The sequence below is a fragment of the Copadichromis virginalis genome, linkage group LG4 (genome assembly GCF_057382275.1).
Source record: "Copadichromis virginalis isolate Kocher_CV1m ecotype Utaka linkage group LG4, C_Virginalis_male_GT1.1, whole genome shotgun sequence".
Classification (NCBI taxonomy): domain Eukaryota; kingdom Metazoa; phylum Chordata; class Actinopteri; order Cichliformes; family Cichlidae; genus Copadichromis; species Copadichromis virginalis.
Window position 1 is genome coordinate 33,493,366 of NC_140621.1, and position 21,708 is coordinate 33,515,073.

The 21,708-nt window shown below is 39.7% G+C and overlaps 1 protein-coding gene across 2 annotated transcripts; it reads right to left on the reverse strand.

Moving 5' to 3' along the window:
* Positions 1-18,042: 18,042 nt before the first annotated feature.
* Positions 18,043-21,339, reverse strand: tmem100a (transmembrane protein 100a). 2 transcript variants are annotated; one of them, XM_085455025.1, is made up of 2 exons: positions 20,948-21,339; positions 18,043-19,281 (listed from the first exon to the last, which is right to left on the reverse strand). In XM_085455025.1, the coding sequence occupies exon 2, from the start codon at positions 19,196-19,198 to the stop codon at positions 18,794-18,796; it is 405 nt and encodes a 134-aa protein (XP_085311151.1). In that variant the 5' UTR covers positions 19,199-19,281; positions 20,948-21,339; the 3' UTR covers positions 18,043-18,793. The 2 variants fall into 2 exon arrangements, with proteins under 2 accessions (XP_085311151.1, XP_085311152.1); XM_085455026.1 differs by lacking the exon at positions 20,948-21,339 and adding an exon at positions 19,433-20,941.
* Between the last annotated feature and the right edge of the window lie 369 nt (positions 21,340-21,708).

Sequence of the window (21,708 nt, forward strand, 5' to 3'; positions counted from 1 at the left end):
AGTCACTCAGATAGAGCTCACACACCAAGCAGAAGACTCAGTCTCACAGAGGGTGCGACACACTTTCTTCCTAAAATATCTTTTCAATGATTTTGATTTTGCAGAACGTTCAAATCCAGACGGATTACGGCACCCGTTGACCTCCGGGTGTCACAGAATCAGAGATTACCACGAAGGGAATCATCTCTGCTTGTGCACGGCACACGGAGGTGGGAAAAACAGGAAATAAAAACAGCAATAAATAATGTGGAACGTCTCAGGTCGTGTTTGCACCTGTTGCTGCAGTGCAGGAAATTTTGAGTGTGATGGACAGCAGGGGGCAGCAGTTATCAGCATTAGAAGAAGTAAAGCTGCAGGTCAACTTTGACCCAGACAACCTTTCTACAAAGAGAGCAGAAATCAAACAGCAACTCGTGTTGAGATAATGACATGAAAAATAAAGAAAGCTACAATTTTTAGTGCAAAACCTTCTGGTTTTTCCACACTGAAGACAGTCTTTGTGTGGTGTGAGATTACAAGCTGGGAACCAAGTTTTAATACAGAATAAGCTACACTAAAGGTCATCACAGATACATAGTGTGCTTCATGAGTAGTAGTCCCAGTGGTATCAGTATTAAACACACAGCACTCATAGCAAAATAAAACCAAAGTCATGAAATTATTGGTTTAAAACCTTTTACAATACTATCTGCAGCAGAAATACTGCAGATGACATTTGATTAATAGAAAATCAGAAAAGATGATCCCACAAGCGTGTTTTCAGACAACATAATCAATCAGGAGGATCACTCTGGGACCTCAGAGTCCTGATTGTGCAAGAAAACCGGAGACTCCAGCTACAAAACAAGAAGGAAGAGAAAAGAGTAGATGAAGGAGCTTTTATTTCTTTATTGTAATGTTTCCTGCCTTTACTTAGAGCTCTACGATTTCTTCTGTTATTTCTGTTATTTCCTTCCCTTTAACGTTGTACTTAAACGAGTCTTTGCTATGTTTTAAAACTTTGGAGTCTTCTTAATTTCCTGATTTATTTTACAGATTTTCCAACTTTAGGACCTTGGGCATGATTATATACTTTGTAGAAGATGGTTTTCTCAGCTCTTATGGGATCAGAAAATACTTACTCTCACATATGCGTCTTTTTTCCCTTAAAAACTCCCACTGTTACCGCCTATTTCTATTGTATCTACTAGAAAGTTATTTTAAGGACTGAAACTTTTCCCCTGAATTCAGAAAAAAACAACTTATCAGTTCAGAAAATTGAGAAATTATATCAGGACCTGCTACAATATATATTTTTACTGACGTCTACAAGTTTAACAGTCTCATTGGATCTCGGGGGATTTTCACCCCACAAAGAGATTTCATAACATAAACAGTTCAGGATGAAATCAGGCACCGATCTGCTCCAGCTCTCCTGCAGACAATCAGTCGTGATGTTTCCTGCCTCGCGGTTTAAAAGTGAGTTTGAGCAGCAGATTGTACACATTAAATGTGCAGAGTACAAAATGACCTCACTGCTCTCTTCACGTTCAGGCCTGTAATCCCTCTGTATGTCCCAGGAAACAGGCTTAACCCCTGAACCTGCCCGAGCACTCAGCTCCTCTTGAAGCTTGCTGGAGGGGCAACTCCACCGAGAAACAATCTCTAACCTTTGTAAAACTTTACACTACCTTTTTGTGTTTGCAATTTTATATACAAATAAAAACCATCATTCCAAACTGTTCCTTTTGTTTTTTAGAAACACGAGCACTTTTAAAGACTAAAAAAAGTTTAATCGAAACTCTTAAAACGGCAGCAAGTCAGAGGAAGAGTGATGTTTCTGTCCTGGGGATGTTTGTGTTGTCGTGCTCTCAGAGAACGATTAGCTCAGAGGATGTAATAGGTTTGTCTGTGTGTACAGCAGCCTCTCGGGTGGAGTTTCTCCTGCTCATATCTTGGGGATAGATCTTCCCCCAGCGTCGCCAGACTCTGGTGCCAGGGAGTCCGGCAGCGTCTGCGGGACCTGGAGGCAGACAGACAGCTGGGACACATGGGAAAGGATTGTGTTGACAAATTGTGCACTTTACTTCGGCCGTGTGCGTCTGCGAGCCGAGGATGTTAAGAGTTTTTATATTCTTCCTGTGTCTCTCAGGCACGAAGCACCGACAGGTTGTTTGCTCGTTTTTCACAGCGAGCCTCTGATTCTCCCTGCGGGGGATCCTCCCCTCCATCTCACACATCCTGACCTCACCTCTGCTCTCCCTGCGTCAACCATCCCCCAAAACAAATGAGTGACCTTAAGACATGACCTTACCAAAAAACAAAAAAAACCCTTCTGGTATTTTCTTTCTAAAAGCTTGTACGTTTTTCTTGGGTGTGGATAACAACGTAAGAATGATAAATGTGGAGTAAAAGGCCAATAGATTACTCATACAGACAAATGCAGATAGTGTTTATTTCCTGCTTTACTCTTCCTTTCTTTGTTTGAGCAGTGGAAAAAGAATAGAGAATAAAACTGTAGAGCATCATTTTGTTCTCAGTTTGTTTGTACTTTTCAACTCTCCTTTTTCTCCCTCACAGACACATAACAGGTATGGCCATCCATTCTCCCTCATCACTGCCTCATGGGCAGTGATGAGGGGCAACTGTTGTTGTAATTTAGTGCTACATAGATAAAACTGAATTGAAACTGAATTGCACTGAGCTTATGTGCGACATGCATGCATGCTGTAAATCCCTCCTAGTTAATGTTAACATACAAATAATGTGATCTCCATTCATGAAAAGAAGAAAAAAACGGTGCTTCTAATAATAATTTCTAAATAAATAAATATGAATATTTACATGTGAGTTTAAATCTGTGTCATATTCGCCACATCAGGCAGTTTTTTGTAATTAAAAAAATAACCTCATCATTTTGTACAACTTAAAAATCTATTGTGTGATTTATTTAAGTTACACTGATGAAGTCTCAAAAACTCACTAAAGTCACGTAACACATGACACACTTGGCTTTAAATGGTTAAAATCTCAAGAGAATAAAACTGAGTGGAGAAAGGGTTACACAGTTACAGTTACACAACAGTTCAAATCCACCGTTCAATCCTTGGAATTAGAATTTGCTCATTTTCCTTTAGTGGGCCATGAGGGAATATTTTGTTCAGGCTGAACTGGCCTGCAGGGGCAGAAAACACACAGAGGAAGGAGGTGATGAAGATGGTGAGTCCTTCGTCTTCTCCCTGTAACAGCAGGGGTTTTCCATGAAGTCTTACACAACCGAGATGCTGCTCAGAGAACGATCGGGGCTACGTAACAATTCTTTCCTTTGACCATTTCATCATTTATGTATTTATGCAAATTAAAAATATCTTTTCTTCATTGTAATTTTTTAAAATAAGAGTTTAAGTGATGCCAAGACTGAGAAAAAAAGGTTAAATAAAAACAACTGATATTTAAACACTCACTCACTATTTGTCTATCTGGGGTTTATTCTACAGCATGGTTGTTATCTACACATACACACGACGGGTCACTACTAATGAGAAACTCTTCTTTGTAAGAGATCAAACTTATACATTCTCATTATATCTTCCTCCTCTTCATACACCTCCTCCACAACTGCTCTCTCCTCCCTCATTTCCACACTCATCCTCTTCCTCCTTACCTCAGTCACCATCTGCTGGAATTAAGTCACAAAGGCATAAGCATGCTTATCTATTCCTAATATTGCCAGAATTACTTACTGTCAGCAGATAAGACATGCGACCCTCCCATCTACAGACAGCTGGCAACAAGCGGCTAAACAACAACAACAGCTGGTTATAAACTCACATTATGCCAGCTAATATTAGGCACGAGTGTTCTAAAATCATATTCTCCCTCTGATAAACAGTTTGATTACATTCTCACATCTTATTTATCCAAGTCCAACAATGTTAGATCCATTTCAAAGAAAGTTTCTCTAACACAGCTGCAGAAACAGCAGCGCTTACCAACAGAAATTCAAAAATACACATCAGTATAGCGTTCATGAGTGAACCTCACTGAGTCATCGATTCGTATCGGACAAGATGTGACCACGTGGCATATTGACAGCTGAGGTAAACAGCAGAGAGACGGTCTGCACTCACTATAGATCAGGGTGGGCAACTCCAGGCCTCGAGGGCCGGTGTCCTGCAGGTTTTAGATCTCACCTTGGGTCAACACACCTGAACAGAGATGGGCAGTAACGCGTTACTTGTAACGTGTTACTGTAATCTGATTACTTTTTTCAAGTAACGAGTAAAGTAAGGGATTACTATTGCAAAAACGGTAATTAGATTACCGTTACTTTCCCGTAGGAACGCTGCGTTACTGCGTTACTAAAACTGTGATTTTTTGCGAGAATGTCTCACGACAGTGACGTAAGCGAGTGCGACGTTAGTGGCAACAGCTGTGTGCAGATCAACAATGGATCACATATCGATTGTGGGAGAGAGTATGAGCGTGCAGCGTTTAAAGCGTGGAAGTACTGACCTTACTTTGAGTTTGATTCCATAAAAAGTGACAAAAACATTAGTGTCCGCTGTGCGTGGGAAGAAAACTTCTTTTTACACCGAAAAAACCCCTAAACTTCCAAGCAAGCACCGAGCGCGTAACGACGTAATGAGAAATTCACAGAGAAACTCGCGGATTCTTCAACTGACCGCGGCACACCTGCACCAGGGTAAACCTCCGCCTATCCTACTCCTGCTTTACAGGTGAAAATAGAGCAACAGGGCCGCTGAGTCTTTGACTTTATTTATTTTCTGCTGTGTTTTACTTGCATCTATTTGAAAGAGTGAGTGTAAACACAAAAAATATTTTATTTTATGTGCTGGAATGAGCAGAAAATAGGTTTAAATGTTAAACTAATTTATTCAAGTCAGAGAATGTTGCATATAATTAAATTTTTGCTTGATGCATAAAGTTAAAAGATTAAAACTGATAAAAACAAGTTAAAAAAAAGAGACTTTTCCATTTGATTACATTTTGTATGATGGATTATGCAGAAAAAGTAGAATTGGGCTGAAAGATCTATCGCTTTATCACCTCTTCAGGTTGTAAATTGTGTTTTTAAAAAGTAACTAAGTAACTAAGTAATTAATTACTTTTGAAAATAAGTAATCAGTAAAGTAATGGGATTACTTTTTGGGGGAAGTAATCAGTAATTAGTTACTGATTACTTTTTTCAAGTAACTTGACCAACACTGCACCTGAATCACACGATTAGTTCGTTACCAGGCCTCTGGAGAACTGCAGGACATGTTGAGGAGCTAATTTAGTCATTTAAATCAGCTGTGTTGGTTCAAGGACACATCTAAAACCTGCAGGGACACCGACCCTCGAGGCCTGGAGTTGCCCACCCCTGCTATAGATGAACAACAGTGGTGAGATTTTGCACACTGTACCTTTAAGTATTACAAAATTATCTTTGGAATTTGTTATGAGAATGATTTGGCCAATCCTGTAAACTAAAGCTGGAAATCTGAATCTCACTGGTCTTAAGTTACTTTGAATGTGTAAATTTGTGCCTGCATACAAAGACTGTTTGTATGTCAAACCAGAAATTTAAATGAACCAGGAAGGAAACTTGAGCTCGAGTCAGCCCAGGTGAGAGCGACACTGTGTTCAAAACTTGTTTGGTTTGACATTGTAACCTGCTATAGACAATACTGCTAAAGCTAATCTCATGAAGCTAATTTACGTCAGAAAAAAGACACAGGCATGAGCTTATATCCTGATACATCCCATCAAAGTCTCAGCCGTTTAACAGCAGGTGCTTCTCCTTTTCATTCAGGATCACACTCCACTTTAAAGACCAAGTCTGCATTATTCATTATGCAGTATTGGCTGGATGAGCCTCGGGCCACACCTCTGGCCTGTTAGAGTACGTATAAATAATGCAGATTATAATTATAAATAAAACACGTCCAATAACACACTGTACTCTTGCTCTCTGCATATTCCAAGTTCCAAATTAAGTTGAGGTGTTTCAGAGGTATTAAACTGAGGAGATGGGCATACACAGAGCAAAAGATCCAGCATGCCAGGTCGCATTTTAGCAGGTAGCACTGAGTCTCTCCCTGTAATAAAATGCAATTTCCTTTTCTATTCGTGATTACAGAGTCTGATGAGACATACACTTGAGAGGCGCTCATCCCAAACATGCAGGAGAAGCGTGGCTTGGCTTAGGATCTCGCAGATCTGATAAAGACCCAACAAGTGAGCCCTTTCCTTCCTGAGTGGAGAACTGTTTGTGTTACAACGTTCTGCGTCTCTTCTTCTGGGTGTGGGAACCTGCCCCTCCCAGAGTCCATGGTTTCCTCTCACCAAGGACCCGCCACCAGCTATCCTATGTTTCACTCAGCCCTAAATGTGACTGAAGAGAGCTGCAAATGCTAAAAATCTGCTCAAGTGAAGTGCTTATCTGCATGTACGATAAACCGTCTCAAAGTTATAGAGGGTTTGTAATAATATAAGCGTATACAACACATATATATATATAAAAATAAAGAATGTATCTACAACTCTAATTTCTTTTTATCCTCTGCATACAGTTGCAATGCAGATGTACAATGGTATATTAGCCAAGAATTTTAAAAATAATGGTGTTGCTGATATACATATGAAACCTAAGTTTGCCTTTAAAAAGTCACATTGACTTTTTAAAAAAGAAAATAGATATAAGGAAAGAAGAAATCTTTACGTACAATTATTTCAGACTTTAAAACTGGCTTTTCTGACTTCATATAAGTTAAGAGTTAACGAAACGTATTCATACAGCAGCTTGATGCACAAAGACAGTTCAGAGTACTTTGTGTATTTAGCTTAAATTATTATTTTAAAAAAGAAGATATAAATTAGCAGGTCAGGCACCGTAATCAGGACAACTTGTTACATGAAATGTAGCAGTTTTATTCATCTTAGATATGTTTAGCATGCTAAAACATCACTGACATAACACAGAAACTCAGAGGAGGATTATATTGTTTAAGCACGTGCCTGCCTCAAAAACCTAAAGCATCAAAAGCTCACGAAGCTCAACATTTATACCTTTACATTTTAATAATCTTCAGATGCTTATTCTGTCCAAGAGGGTCCTGGGCAAAGTGAACAGACTATAATTGACTCTGTCAAATCTTTGTCTCGGTCTAAATGTGTGGTCTGGAGTTTAAATCAGCTGGAAGCTGTAAAACTGACTTCTCGCCATTGTCTCGTGTACGTCATCAGAGCAGCTTGTGTGTTCTCCCCGTGGGGAAACTCAGAGGAATGTCCACAGCTGATAAAACCCAAAAAAGCTCACCCAGACCTCATCAAAACACACCTCCCGGCATTCCCAGTGATTGTTTGAGTGTTTACACTCAGTTAGGGGGAGAAAGGGGGGCTTATGGTCAAGTCTGGCTCGCCTGGTGATTGGCATTCAGGGTGGCCCAACAGTGGGACATCAGTTCATTGTTCAAAATGTTCCAGAAGTTTAGAGATGTAAAGCCATAGTAGACCCAAATGCTATGAATTAAAAGCTCGGTGCATAGGATTTAGGGATCTGTTGGCAGAAATGGAACAGAATTCTTTTTCATGATATTATTAGAGCCTTTTCTATCTAACAGACCTCCTTCTAAAATCAATGCTGCATTCCTTTTGTATTTGGCACTCGCTAAATAAGCCACACACAGCACTGATCAGGCTCTCCAGACACTGCTTTTGAGGTTTCTCACATGACATTGTGTGCACATTGTGTGGAAGTTGTCTACCATATTGGATGTGATACAACCATCATTTGCAATAGAGACATGTATTTCCTGACTGGTTGGTCAGTGCAGGTTTCTGACAGTAGCTCTGTGAAATCAGTCACAAACAGTGTGCTGAACCCAAAAAACTCTCCTTCTGATTGCTTTGGTTGCTAGCAGATCGACTGCAAACACTTGCTAACCAGCCAGGTGGAGAAATAGCGAGGATTTAAAATAAAAGTTGTGCCTCAGTGCTGTAGCTAACAACTCAACTACGCTCTGATGGGAGAGTAGTTGCATCTTCCATGCAAATTACAGACAACTGAGGGGATCTAGTAGAGACCAAAGCAAATGCAAGGACGTTTTCAGTGAGCATCACAGACCTGTCAGATGGTTGCTGACTGCAGATTTTATTCACTTGGTCGTGCAACTAGTGATGGCTGAATGGCTGTACCTGCTAGAGAGCAAACGTTGCCCATTTTAACTTCTACTGTTACTGGAATGAGGTCAACTCACGTCCGATGTCACTCCTAGCTCCAACCTCTGTTTCACAAGGTAAAAGGAACGTGGAATAATTGTGCATGTTGTAAAAAGTACATTTAAACATCCACGTGATCGGACTTGGGAGTGGCAGAGCCAAAACTGCAATAGTTGGCATGATGGAAATGAGAGCATCCTGGAATTCCACACACTGCACTTCTGAACTGGTTTTATACTTAAGAGACAATAAGAGATTATTAGGAGTCGATACCTATAGTGTTACTTTAGTTGATTGTTAAGCATCAGATTTCACCCTTTGGTATCAATACTGTGACATTGGGTAGCTTTTTCCTGCACAACTGGACCAGATCGTGCTTTAATTATTTTCCAAGGTAACGCTGTGTTGTGCCGTTCCATTCAGTTTGTAATAGAAGTTGAAATGGCCTTGTGGTCTTTGACTCTTTGAATACTTCAGTGCATTAGCCTGACATTTGTTATTAACACAAAATACTATTGTGATGGCGAGCCAAACATGGTAAGATCAGCACCTCACCGCTAGTTGCTTCACTTCACTTTGCAGTCCCGACTTTAAATATATTTTACTAATTTTCCAGTATATAGTTTCTTTATTAAATTAGTTTTTTCCATCACACCTTAAAATGTTTATATGGAGTGCACACAGATCAACAATGCAAAGTCAAACTTTTGTTTGGGGGGGGAGGGGGGGGGGTTGGCTTCTCCTTCCTGGTTGGCAAAAACTGAACCAAATGCTTCATTGCCTGAGGGTGTTTTATGGTTTAGCTAAGCCCGTATTTAAGTTCCCTCATGCGTCATCTCAGCAGGTTAGTTTGCCTTATGTTTGTTTGAGTTTAGTTTATTGAGTTGACCTCTTTTATTGTTCTGCCTGTCTAAGTTTTTGGCTTTGTTAATTATTTTTCATATTTTGGGGTCAATAAATGAAATTGAATTAAACCCCTGTGTCCTTACTGCTTGGTCCCTGCAGCTGAGGCTGATGGGATGCATGTCTCGATGGTTTCACAGGTTGGTTCAGCATTAAAAAAACAAACAAAATAAAAACATCTACTATAATGGCAATGTCAAACAAAAAATCAGCGAATCAGAGTTACCCTGGCCTGCAACAAATTTTAATCCAACCAACACAACAGAAACACATTTGTCAACCACATGATGATACCAGCTGGCAGCTTGATACAAACTCTGACATACAAAACTCAAAATCACAAAGTGAAATCTAACAAAACTAAAAAGTAACAGAGTTGATTAGTGTGCAGGGTGAGGTCTAAATTCAGTTAGAAAAGCACATAGAACTTCATGCTCGAACTACGGCTTGCTGGAAACAGATGTGAGTCTGTGTGTGATACTTTTATCAGACATCAGAGTAAATATAATCCAAAAAACTGAACATGAACAGAACTCTGCAATCAACATGTTTTCAAGCTTAAAGTCAAAGTAAAACATGTAGGTTGCATATTGCATGTTGTTGCATAGATTGCGGGCGAGGACGTAGAAGTGATTCTGGAAAGGGGGGGGGGGGGTATATCAGCTTTATGAGGCCCAGGCAGGAAAGTTTCAGCTGCACAAAGCAGCTCAGCTGTTCACATGAAAAGGAAACTGAGTGCTGTGAAGAAGCTACTTCCCATGACATCACCGTGTTTGTTAAATGACCTCTGCGGGCACGACAGACACACCTTCTCATATCCTCCCCGAGCCATTCAAATTATTTACTTCATTGACAGAAGAGGGAAATGGCAGTTTACGTTTGCCAAAACACTTAAAAGATAAAAAGATTTGAATCAAAGAATGATCTGCAGGCACGCTAATTTAAAGGTTTTTAACAAAAAAGATTTAGGAAATTATATCTATCATTTTATTGTAACTTTTTAAAACGTTTTTAAAGCACAGCATTGCATTACATTGTAATCAAAGGCGTAGAGATCTGATAGAAACTGCTGACGTAAAGGGGACACTGTTCAGTCAGCATCAAAAATCTTGTTTCCACACAACCAAGCAGCAAACTGGGAGCATCAAGCCAATGAGAGAGAGGAGTGCTAAAAACCGTGATTCCTGAAGTGGCCACTTGAGTCCAAAAGTGAGTCAGTCCACTCACACGCGTGTGATAAAATGTCTTGCGAGCAAAATCTAAAACTCTGCTCCCTAGAGCTAATTTCCCTTTTCATAGCAGCTGCACAACGAGTGAAGTTGTTAATTTGTTATGTTATATATGTATATATGTTTCTTAGTGAAGAACTTCCAGACAGTGCAGACAACAGATACTGTAGCACCTCTGCAGTGCTGCCACAGTCTCGCCAGTAAATATTTACAAAGTTCGACAGGTGAAAATGACATGAGACGCTGGACGCAGGTTAGAGAGGCTTGTTGTGAAACGAGAGGTTAACAGCTGCAGCAAACTTCAGATTTAATGAGGAGTCTCATGTTTTTGTGGTCATTTAATGGTCATCAGGATTACAAAAAAGCTATCTTCTGACAATTAACTGGTTCTTATTCTCGCTTTCTTTAAATCTCATTATACAGTATGTGTCCAATCATGCAGTTAATATAAGATTAATGTCCTCGGATCAGACATATATCTAACAGGCTGATAAGTGATTTAAGTTAGAGGAAATCTTTGAATAACAAACTCTAATTTCTAAACTTCCTTAAGTGGACAGGGCTGATCAGGAACAATAAAGACAAACATAATGGCCATGTATGCTCAGCCTAACGAAATGCCAAAAATCTGCCTGTAGAAAAGAAAAGAAAAGAAACAGATTAACCCAGTTCAAGACAAACAAACAGTCACAATTTCTCCTTCCATATGGATGCAATCACTCTTGGTGCACGATGATCTTGAGAGCAGGGTGTTGACTCTCCTTTTGTTCATTCACTTTTGTCCTCGTCTGCTGTTTACCGCAAACATTGCACAAGAGAGGATTCAGATGCTGCGCAGTCATAAATCAAATGCTTTACGAGACGCTTTCACATATGAATCAGATCTATTGTGCGACCCTGCTCCCCACGAGGAAAAAGTACCTTCAACTGTGGGTTCAAATAAAAAGTGCATAAAGAAGCAGGACGTCAGAATCTAACAGAGGACAAAAGCAGCTGCATTAAAGAAAGTGTTCTGGCAATTGATTTGCTGGCTCAGCAGTTTAATAGCAGGCGGATGCGTAAGGACTCTGCAAGGTACATCTCAGTACTTTCTGTTGCTCAGCAGAGCAAAGAAGAGTCAGTTTTGTTATTTTCTTGATGCAGAGCAGGAAGATTTCATCACAGGGCATTGAACTTCTTAACAAACTTTACATTTGGTTATTTAAAGCTGCGTATTGTCATCAAGTGTGTTATCTAGTTTTTCTTGCAGTTTCTAGGATTTTTAGACCTTGAGTACACAAGGTTCACACAGTTTTTCAAAATGTTATTTTATTAATATATTAAAAAGGTGACAAGAGGAAACATTACTAACCAACTGGAGGTGCGTTTCTATTCACCGGATAAAGATCAATTTAATGTCTTTATTTCCTTTTTCCGCGGTAACGCTCATTACCGATGTTTTGGCATATAATCGTTACTCTTTAGTTGCTAAATGTTATTTTATGTTCACCTTGCAAACTTTTCTGTTGTTGTAGGATAAATCGTGGAGTTAGTGATGCTGAATACAGGAACTAAAACAATGACTTTAACACAGAACCAAAACTATCAGCCAAAACCATGTAAACAGATCCAGAGCCGCAGAACAGCGTGTCTCCGGATGGCTGGTGTTGCAGACAGGTTAAAGTTCTGCGTTTGGTTGGATTTTATTGGAAATGACACTAGGAGTCCTGGTGAAGTGGGATTTAATGTAAAAATTGGAGGAAATGGTCAGGAAAAGCTTTTTCTTCATAATGTGGTAGAATGAGAGCAAACCTATCCGGCAGCACCTTTGGGACTGTGGGCAGCCAACTCTTCAGACACTCCAAGAATCACTGGCAGCACATGAAAGGACTGAAGAAAAAGCATGTCGTGCAGAGTTTCTGACACACGCTCTCTAAACTAGAGTTAAAAAGTGCCCAAAAGCTCAAAGCTATAATGTTTAATTAGGGAAAAGATGATGGATTTAGCCCCGGGTTATGCTCAGGCTATTTAACTTTGCACCATCATAGTGGTTTTACAAAGCTGAGCTCAGTGTGTTTAACTACATTGGATCTGATCAACGTGAACTTTGCGTTGAAGCTGGGAAGTCACAGATCAGCTTCACCAACAAGTGGTTTTCTCCACATGCTATTATTTTAGCGTAACACCAAATATTACCACAGCACATGTACTTTGACCTGCTGAAGTTAGCTAACAAATTGTCATTGGCAACATCCATGTACTAATGGCTGAAATGTTCGGTAAGGCATCTTTAGCCATTTGCAGGTCCAAATGTTCCCTCAGCTCCCAAATGCAAACACGCACTGAGGCACCACTGAGAGTAAAAACCATCTAAATTCTTTCAGCTCCAATAAAATGACCAGTGTGGCTGTTCTCCCAGGTGTAACAATAAAGTTCAAACATCCAGGCATCCGTGAAAAGGAGAATTTATGAGGTTCAGGCAAGTTGGTTGCATTCGCTAGCTAACTGATGTTGATAAAGACGATGTGCCTTGTTCTAACTGAATAACTTCTTTAACAATATCTAGTGTTGCAATAGTTTTGGATGTAAAAGCAACAGAAAATGATAACAGCAACATTTGGAGATTTATTGAAGGTGTGATAGCTATAAATGATCTACTGTTACAGAGCTGTGGTGTGGCTAACATGAACACATTACTGTAGGGAAGATGTAGCATGGTTTCAATCACCATCATATGGAGATCACACGGGAAGAAGACAGAAAACAGTTCAAACTAACACAACACCAAGTAGATGGACGGACTTGGAAACACGAAACTGCTTTTAAGAAGCAGGTTGTTTGGCAACTCCAACATTTACACCACAGAGGAAAGATGACAACTATTTAAGGAGTGTGCACACCTTTGTGACTGTTATGAATACAACAGTCAAACAGTATTAAAGATGGGCACAGCTGCTGTGATGTCACCCACTGGTTTCTTAAGTCCCTGTATGAAGTTTTGAGATGAGCATCGCCATCGTTCTCCATCTTGGTTGCACAAACTTGGACGTGATGAAGAAGGGGCAGGTCTGACTGTGAAAGTGCATGCTCATTGGCTGAGGAGTGGTTGACCAATGAGCATGCAGTTTCATGTTACACATGATCTTTCATTTGATACACAGAATGGCCAAGATTTACAAAACAGACTTGAAGTTGACCGACTGAGCCCATAAACTCAACAGCAAAGTGTTTACAGAGTCAAGCAAGACAGCCACCTTCCCGTAGACGTGTTTTTGCAACTACAGCTATCACCTTCTGGTGGCCTTCGGATCGGTTTAAGGCACTTCCACATTGGCTTCATTTTTTCCGACCTGGAAGCTATGTCCGTCTTTTATATAATCTATGGTACATCATCACTGCACTTGTTGTGTACTCAATGTGAACCCACTTATACACTCAAAATAGTTAGTGTAAGTATGGAAGAGTATGCAATTTGAGATGGCAATTATGTGTTAGCATGCTGATGTTAGCATTACTCTCAAAGCACCACTGTGCAGGACCTCTGAGAGCTGCAGGGATGGAAGATGAAGAAATATGCAGAACAAAAGATTCCAGTGGATCTCCATCTCCGGACACCTGAAAAACCGGTTAAAATTGCTCCGACAAGTACAGAACTTGACTTTGGCCTTTTCTTGGAGTGGATATTAACAGTGCTGTGCTTGTTTCACCCTCATCAGGCAACCTGAACCAAGTCAAACAAAAGAAATTTTTGTAATTTTCAGGTTGTTATCGAAAATGAGCAAATGTCACTTGAGTCCGGTCAGCTAGTCAGAGAGCTGTCAGGTCGGGTCTGTCCGAGCCTCTTCACGCTCCGGCTGCACAGCTGTTTCATTAGAGGCAGCAGGAAGGAGCAGGATGTCTGTAATGCTGAGCTCGTTATGTTTAATTTTTTCAACAATGTGCAGTCGGTTGTTTTGAAGTCTGGAATTTAACACTGCAGCTTGTTCTCCTTTGTTGAAAGAGGCTGAAGGAGAACACATTCATTCCACAAGTCTTCCTTTTCATTTGTAACACTTTCTACTTTTTCCGTGCTAGTCACTTTTCTTTATTTTTTACTTCCATACTTGATTGACCTCTTAATTCTTCCTCTTCCGATCACCTTCTTTCCTTCCTTCCTTCCTTCCTTCCTTCCTTCCTTCCTTCCTTCTTTCCTTCATTCCTTCACTCATTCCTTCCTTCCAATTGAATTCTTTACGTCACTCGTTTTCTTGCTTCTATTCTCCTTTGGAACTCTTGAAATTCTTTCCTGTTTTTTTAAACTACGTGCCCCCGGCTTCTTTCAGTTTATTGATAAAGTAACCCAGCAGCAGCGTGGCACTGATTGAAATGACAACTATGTGAGGCACAAAAAGTGACGCACACAGTCCCTACATGAGGTGCCAGCAGTGTGTAATGAGGCTAAAGACGCCGGGGGAGAGCACCTGTCAAACTTCATCTCAAGTCACCCATTTTTCCAGCTTCAGTCTGGCTTCCTCTAACCTGACAAGCAGGAGGAGATGCCTCACCGTGTCATGTGTCTCATTAACGTGTTACTGAGCTGATCTCGGAGTCTATTAAGTGCACGTCTTCAGCCGATTGCATGTGTGGTGGTGATCTCCCAAAAGTGACAAAGTGTGTTGTAGGTTCTCCTCTGACGCAAGGAAACCATTTAGTTGTAGTGTCTGGTGTCACGGGGACGCATAGCAACGCAAATGCTGCCTATAAATATACTTCCATGTCCAGGCTATTTTAAACCTGACGGGGTCGGACGACAGCGCTCAACTTCCTTTTACTTTAGAGAATTTATGTCCTGAAACATTCAATTAGTCGTCCAGCAGAAGAAAAACAGCCAATATTTAGACACATAAAGTGATGATGGTGGTGGGAAAAAAGTAACAAATAGAGAGAAGCTATGTGTTAAATTGTTACTAAAGTGATTCCGACTGCTTTGAGTTTAGGTGCAAAGGCTGACTGTGATTTTTAAATTTGCCAGAATAATTAACTTTCTGCAACTTCCATCAGAATCATCTTCCTTTGTCAGTTGATGTTATTTTTACATTTGCAAGTTTGTAATGTCAAATAATCTGTAAACTGGAAATCCACCGAAATGTAACTCAGCTAAAACTAAATTGCCTCATATTTTCAAAGCTGATTAACTTAAAAGCTATTTTACTTAACGAATAGAAATATAAAAATTATTATTTTTTAATTTAAAAAAGAAGAAATGTCACAGAAATGTCAAAATATTCAAGTTAAGTTTTTATTTGCATCTGTAACTCTCGATATCTGAACAAAGTATTGAGGTTGGTCTGCATGTTTTTGACATTTGTGGCAGTGTACAACAAAGCAGCTTTTACTCAAGTATTTTTATGCTTTGAGTTACGTTTCATTTCCTCTCCATTGGACAAAATTGTACTTTTATTTACCTACAAATTAAGATTTTTTTGGAGTTTATAAAATCCAAATTTTTGCCATAGATTAATCTATCCAAGAGTTTAGTTCACACAGGAACTAGAATTTAACAAGATTTGCTTTATACCATTTAAAATTAGTCTTCAAGCTTCTTTTTTCCACAAATCTTTACAAATTACAATTGTTTACAGAGCATTCAGTAGTCATCAGGATCATCCATAATGAAAGTAGTGATTATTAGCTGTAGCCCAGAGTGAAATAGGAAAAGAATGACTCCACCTTAATGAACTACAACAGTAAAATCCTATAAATATGTGAGTAAAAGTAATGTAGTTATTCAGTATCAGTGGCTGTTTTTTACATAAAGTACTTTTATTTGCTTGTTTGCAGTTACATCCTCTTATTTAAATTACATAGAGGTTCTGAGTACTTCCTTGACATAAACCAAAACGTAGCCTCTGCTTTGTTGTTGATATTTTAACGGGGCAGGCCGTGATGACTGTGTTTTGAATGAAATCTAAATTCTCAAGTGAATACATTGGCTTTGGATTTGTCACCAGAAGACATGTGCAGTAAATTTGTGCGAAGACTCAAAGGCACACCCAAGTACGTCATGAGAGGCAAAACATTTCCCTCAACTCAGCAGTGAAAGCCAATGACTGAATGTTAATAAAATAACTCATCGCTTCTCCTACTCATAAACTGTCTCTAAGAAATACAAACACTGACGTCAAACCTCTGAGAGTCACATTTCCTATGAATGTAACAAGCCTGAAGAAACAGTCACACTTACTAATCCACTCTATGAGTGTAAGGCGACAGCAAACTGGAGCATAACTGTGTGACCAGGGAATATTGACAGTAAAATTATCCTATTGGTCACATTTTTAATACCAATATTAAAATAATCTTAATTTGAATATTTATTAATGTTATGTGCTTCAACGATTATCTCTGTCCTAATGCATTTTTAATAATTTACTGATTTCACTCTCATCATGCGTGTTATCATTTTGGTAGTCAGCTTTTTGGTTAAGAAAATAGTCCTCTACTAACAGATATACATATTCACCTAGGAGGTGATATGAATCTTTTTGTCCAGCAGTGGTCAGTTCCTTTGGTGGTGGAAACATATTTTGTGTAGTATTATAGAGAACTCTGAGAAAACTGACATACTGTTATTTGTGACCTTACCTGTTTCCTAGTTTGTTTAGCTGCTGATTCAGTTACATCTGTTCTGTCCGTCATGTTCAAAGATGTTAAAATGTTAAGTGGAGGGGTGACACGATGGCTTGATGGATAAGACAGTGTTGCTACTCCATTTTTAATATACGTCATTCAAGCTGTAGCAAAAAGACCCACACTGTTTGTATACTGAATATGCCCCAGGTGACGGTGGGTGACTTTTGTGTGTAGTTAAAATTTTAGAAGAACTGCAAATAGAGGATTAAGCTGAGCTCACTGTGTCTAAAGGTAGACCAAAACCTCGTGTCCCTAATCAACATTACTAATGTTGTATTAGCACTTTGCTAAGTGTTTGATCTATGCATACACATGTTACCAAAAACCTGGTGATCTTAGCAAATGAAAAATAAGCTTTACATATTATATTTAATTAAATGTCACTCAATGGGTTTTAGAACACTTAGAACACTTTAGAACACTGATAATCTGGACACACACAGGCTAGCAGTTTCACATTTTTCTGCTAAGCTAAAGTGGCTACAGTGTTTGGGGCTAAGAAACAAAGCGAGTGGAAATAAAAACCCTAAAAAACAAAACTGCAGCATTTTGGGGACATTTTGGGGGCTTTATGGATGATTTCTCTCTTTATAAAAACTTTATGGTGGGTGGTATATTTATTTTTTAAATAACTTGCTTAAATGTAGGTGCTGTGGCTAATAGCCTAGCTATCTGCTAAGCATTTCCTCTGCTAATTTGAGTCACTGAACTGTACAAGAAGTCTATGGTCCAGTTTCACTTGGTGAAATGCTAGTATTTTATTAATCTTTTATTTAGCAGGTGTGTCTGTATGTGTGATGCAGTCAGAATTTTTGGATGCGGCTAGCTAACCATTCTTGCTAGCGCTACACTCCCCCCTTTGGTCTAAATACCGTCACTCGTGGCTCCACAAACCCAACATCGTAGCTAAAACACTTATGTTAGCTCTTCAAATTTCAAACCAATGGGTGACATGGCTACACCCATCTTTTATATACAGTCTTTCCTTTCAAGACGTACAACAAAACAAGACAAAACTAAATTAATTCTGTCCAGTTGCGACACTAACAACATGCTTGATAAAATGATTTTATTAAACATCATGATCATGTGATAACAATGAATACATGCAAATGATTACGCTAAAACAAAGCTGCTAGTTTAATTTTACACAATATGAGCTATAGACAGTAAAAATGTAGTTGTCCACATTAAGTATTGCTACATAAAATGTGGATGTATCTTTGCATTATTTTTTTTAAAGAAATGTATTACATAATATGATGAATATGTAGGATCAAAGTGCTTTAAGAGGATGCATATTCAAGATTTAATAGTCCTTCTCAGCCATTATAACGTACCATACTTCAAAAGCAGGTCATTTCTCCCCATTTCCTGCAAGATGAGACTTTCTAAACAGATATTTGCAAGTTGAAGCCTAGCAAATGAGGCGAGAGTCATTGTTCTGGACTTTTTCAAACCACAGTCCTTCCCGCTGCAATCAAAGGCAGCACATCCAACAGCCGATTAATGGGAGACTTCCTCTACGCCACTCCGCACAGTGGTAATTCATCTTAATTGTGATACATTCCTTCTGGCTGTGTTCCCAGCTTACCAGATGCTCCACGTCTGTTTGACAAATAAATCCCTCACAATGTCTGTAAAGCTTTGAATTCTGAGCCTTGAGAGTCGGAGCTTTTACAGGTCGGAAACTGAAGAAACATTCTGGACAACATCTGCCTTCAGCTGGTTCTTCATCAAACCGTGTCGAGATCAGGCCTTTTCAGACTCAGAAAACCTGGAGCTGCGTTGTTTAAACTGCCGCTTCAAGTGAAAATGCTCCTCTGGTTTGCAACCAAGGCCGTTTGGCTCTCCCGCCGCCTCTCCTTCTTCCTCTCCAGCCGCACCTTCCAACAGATGGCACTGGACGCTAAAAGCAAGAGTCCTGCAGAGAGGAGCACCAGGCCAAAATAGGAGATGGTGGAGCCGTGCGAATTAAAGCTGTAAGCGACCGCGGTGACCACGATGCCCGCAATGAGCACTACCACACCAAACGGGATCGTGCAGCGATAGCAGGAGAGCTCTGCCCCGCCGGTGGCTGCGGTCAGCTGCACTTCATTAACTAGGGGGATGTTTAGGGCTGTCATGGCGACAGCAGGGCGCTCGGCGTTGTTGGCCTTCTCTGGTGTCGCTGGTGTTCTCATGGCCTCCTTGCTAGCGTCTTCTGGCATTTCAGGATCCAGCAGTCTTCTGTTAACAGACCACAGATGGTTCCTCGTTATTGATCTTTTCCCTGTGATCAGGATCTCCCAGTCTGTGGAGAAAGAAGCAGTGAAAGTGCTCAAACGTGTTGCTCAACACTGTAAACAGCAAAAGAAACTCTGGCAGAAGCTTTTTATTATAATTCAACACATTTCACAACTCCCCCCTCCTGACCACATGCTGCTTTAATAAACCCATGTAACCTCTTTGCACAATCCCAGCCGCCTCCTTCTGACCCAGTCAGAGGAGAATGACGCCGGACCACTCGTCCCAGCACGAGCTGAGACATTCCCTGGAGAGCGCAGGATATGACATTACAAACTGCTCCATGAATTGCAAGGAGCTTCGAAATCACAAACATCTTCACAAGCGCTCACCCCGCCTCCACACACACGCCTGCTGCATGGAAAGCTGAGTCACAATAAGTGGGTAGAAAAGACTTGCTGGGACTTTATCAGTCCAGATGTTTGAAATTGAAATTATTTAATCAAGTTTCTAAACATGAGCAGAATTTCCTCGCCCAATGGTCAGTGCTACACCTACAGGATTGTGTCTTCTGCAGCCAATACTTTGGGGCTCACTATTTCAAAATAATACAGAAGCCGCAGCATTTTACCACCAAAACTACTTCCCAACAGAGTGGAGACCCGTTTGGTTTAACTGTGTAATGACACTGAAAAACACAAGATAATAAAATCTCATCACCTTCCCTGTTTTCCTCCAGGAAAACAACTTTATCAAGATGAAGAAAGCCATTTAATGTCCAGCATTAAATTTAGACGCTGCGTTTGGTATCTGCTGGTATCTGATGTCTCACACTGTATGGATTTTAGTATCTAAAAGTCCTTAGAGCGGGGTCACCGCATAAATGAAGAAGAAACTTCTGTGTACATCAGCACACGTGTCAAAATCTTTACTATCCACAAACAATGAAACAAAACAACCAGAAAAGAGAGCACAGATCTGTGTATTTCTGTTACTTCAAGTCAAGAAATGTATTTTTTTCCCTCAAACAAAAGCTTTTAAAATTTGTTTTATATAAAAAATTAATAAATTTGAATAACTGTAAATGATTTACTCATGGAAGAAGCAGTGTAACTGTAACCAGTATGTCCCCCCACTCTTATTTATGAATCTTGTTTAATATTTTTGTGATTAAATATTTTCTTGATTTGAGTCGTCTTCTCTTAAAAGTAAAAAAAAAAAAATAGAGGACATAAATCATATAAATGTCAAACCCTAACCCTTTAGTTCAGCAGTACACAAAGTTCCTGTAAAGTGACTGATCTATTATTCATACACAGCTGCAATGAAAATGACCAGCATCGGGACAGACTGAAGAAATTAAGTGTAGTTTGTGGCTCTGGACCATTTAAAGAAGGGAGGATACTGTAGGGGGGAAAGCTGCAAGCTGTGAAGCCACAGGACTTTTAAACAACAAGAAAATGTGAAGAGTGGGGAACTCTCCAAACTAACTCTTGCAGGCTTTCTTAGTGGTAAACATGAAAATTTGTTTATTGGGGTAACAAAAAATGAGGATTTATAAAGTTAAAAGTAAATCTATAAAATCTTAGCAAATAACCAAATCCAGTTCAGCTATAGCAACAAGCAGCAACACAGCCTGGCTTCAGCTGGTAACGATATATGTTTTTAATGTGTAGTAAATTTAGTGCAGATAGCCTGTTTTAGGTGGGAAATAAAGAAGAAAGCTTCGTTACCTCAGAGCCGTTTTCCATGTGGCAAAGTTTGCAAAGTGTCCCTCTGCTGCAGTGAGACTTGTCTATGAGCTGATGAATTATTTAACCAGACTAATCTAATTAAAAGTGAATGTTGTTTGTTCTCGCTCAGTGTTGAAGCTCACAGCGGACTCTCCGGGCTGGAATCTGACTCCCATTCATGAGAACTGCCGCACCGTAGAGTCGTCAGGTTAGGAGCTGCCAGCCGCACTGCCATCCTCATTCTAGCGGGACTGTTTCATGCGCCTCTGACTGCAGAGCGAAGATAGAAACCATCGGGGACAGCTGGTGAATCCGGCGGTGCGTTTCAAAATAAAACGCGTTGATTGCCTGCCTTTATTTTGAAGTCCGAAGGTTTGCTTTGTTTGTTTTGTTACGCCTTGAGTTTATCAGCTGATAAAGGGCATACTGTGTAAGCGATGTAAATGAATGAAAGAGAAATAATGGCATATCACTCCATAATCTTTTATCATTATGACTGTTCACTGATAACGTCAGGTTGGGCTGTATGTAGCCTGAGTAAACATTCTAACACCCTGCAATAAACAGTACCTCACTTCTTTAGATTTATATCAGAATCAGAATCAGAATACTTTATAGATCCCTAGGGGAAATTATTTTGGTTACAGTGCTGCAATATAAACAGTAACAAAGACAGACAATACACTAAGTAAGAAATAGACACAATATATACATGCATATATATATATAAGTCACCTATATACTGAGCTTTTCCATCCATC

Excerpts from the sequence above, each read along its gene's own strand:
- tmem100a (XM_085455025.1), bottom strand. The coding sequence starts at position 19,198 with ATGCCAGAAGACGCTAGCAAGGAGGCCATGAGAACACCAGCGACACCA.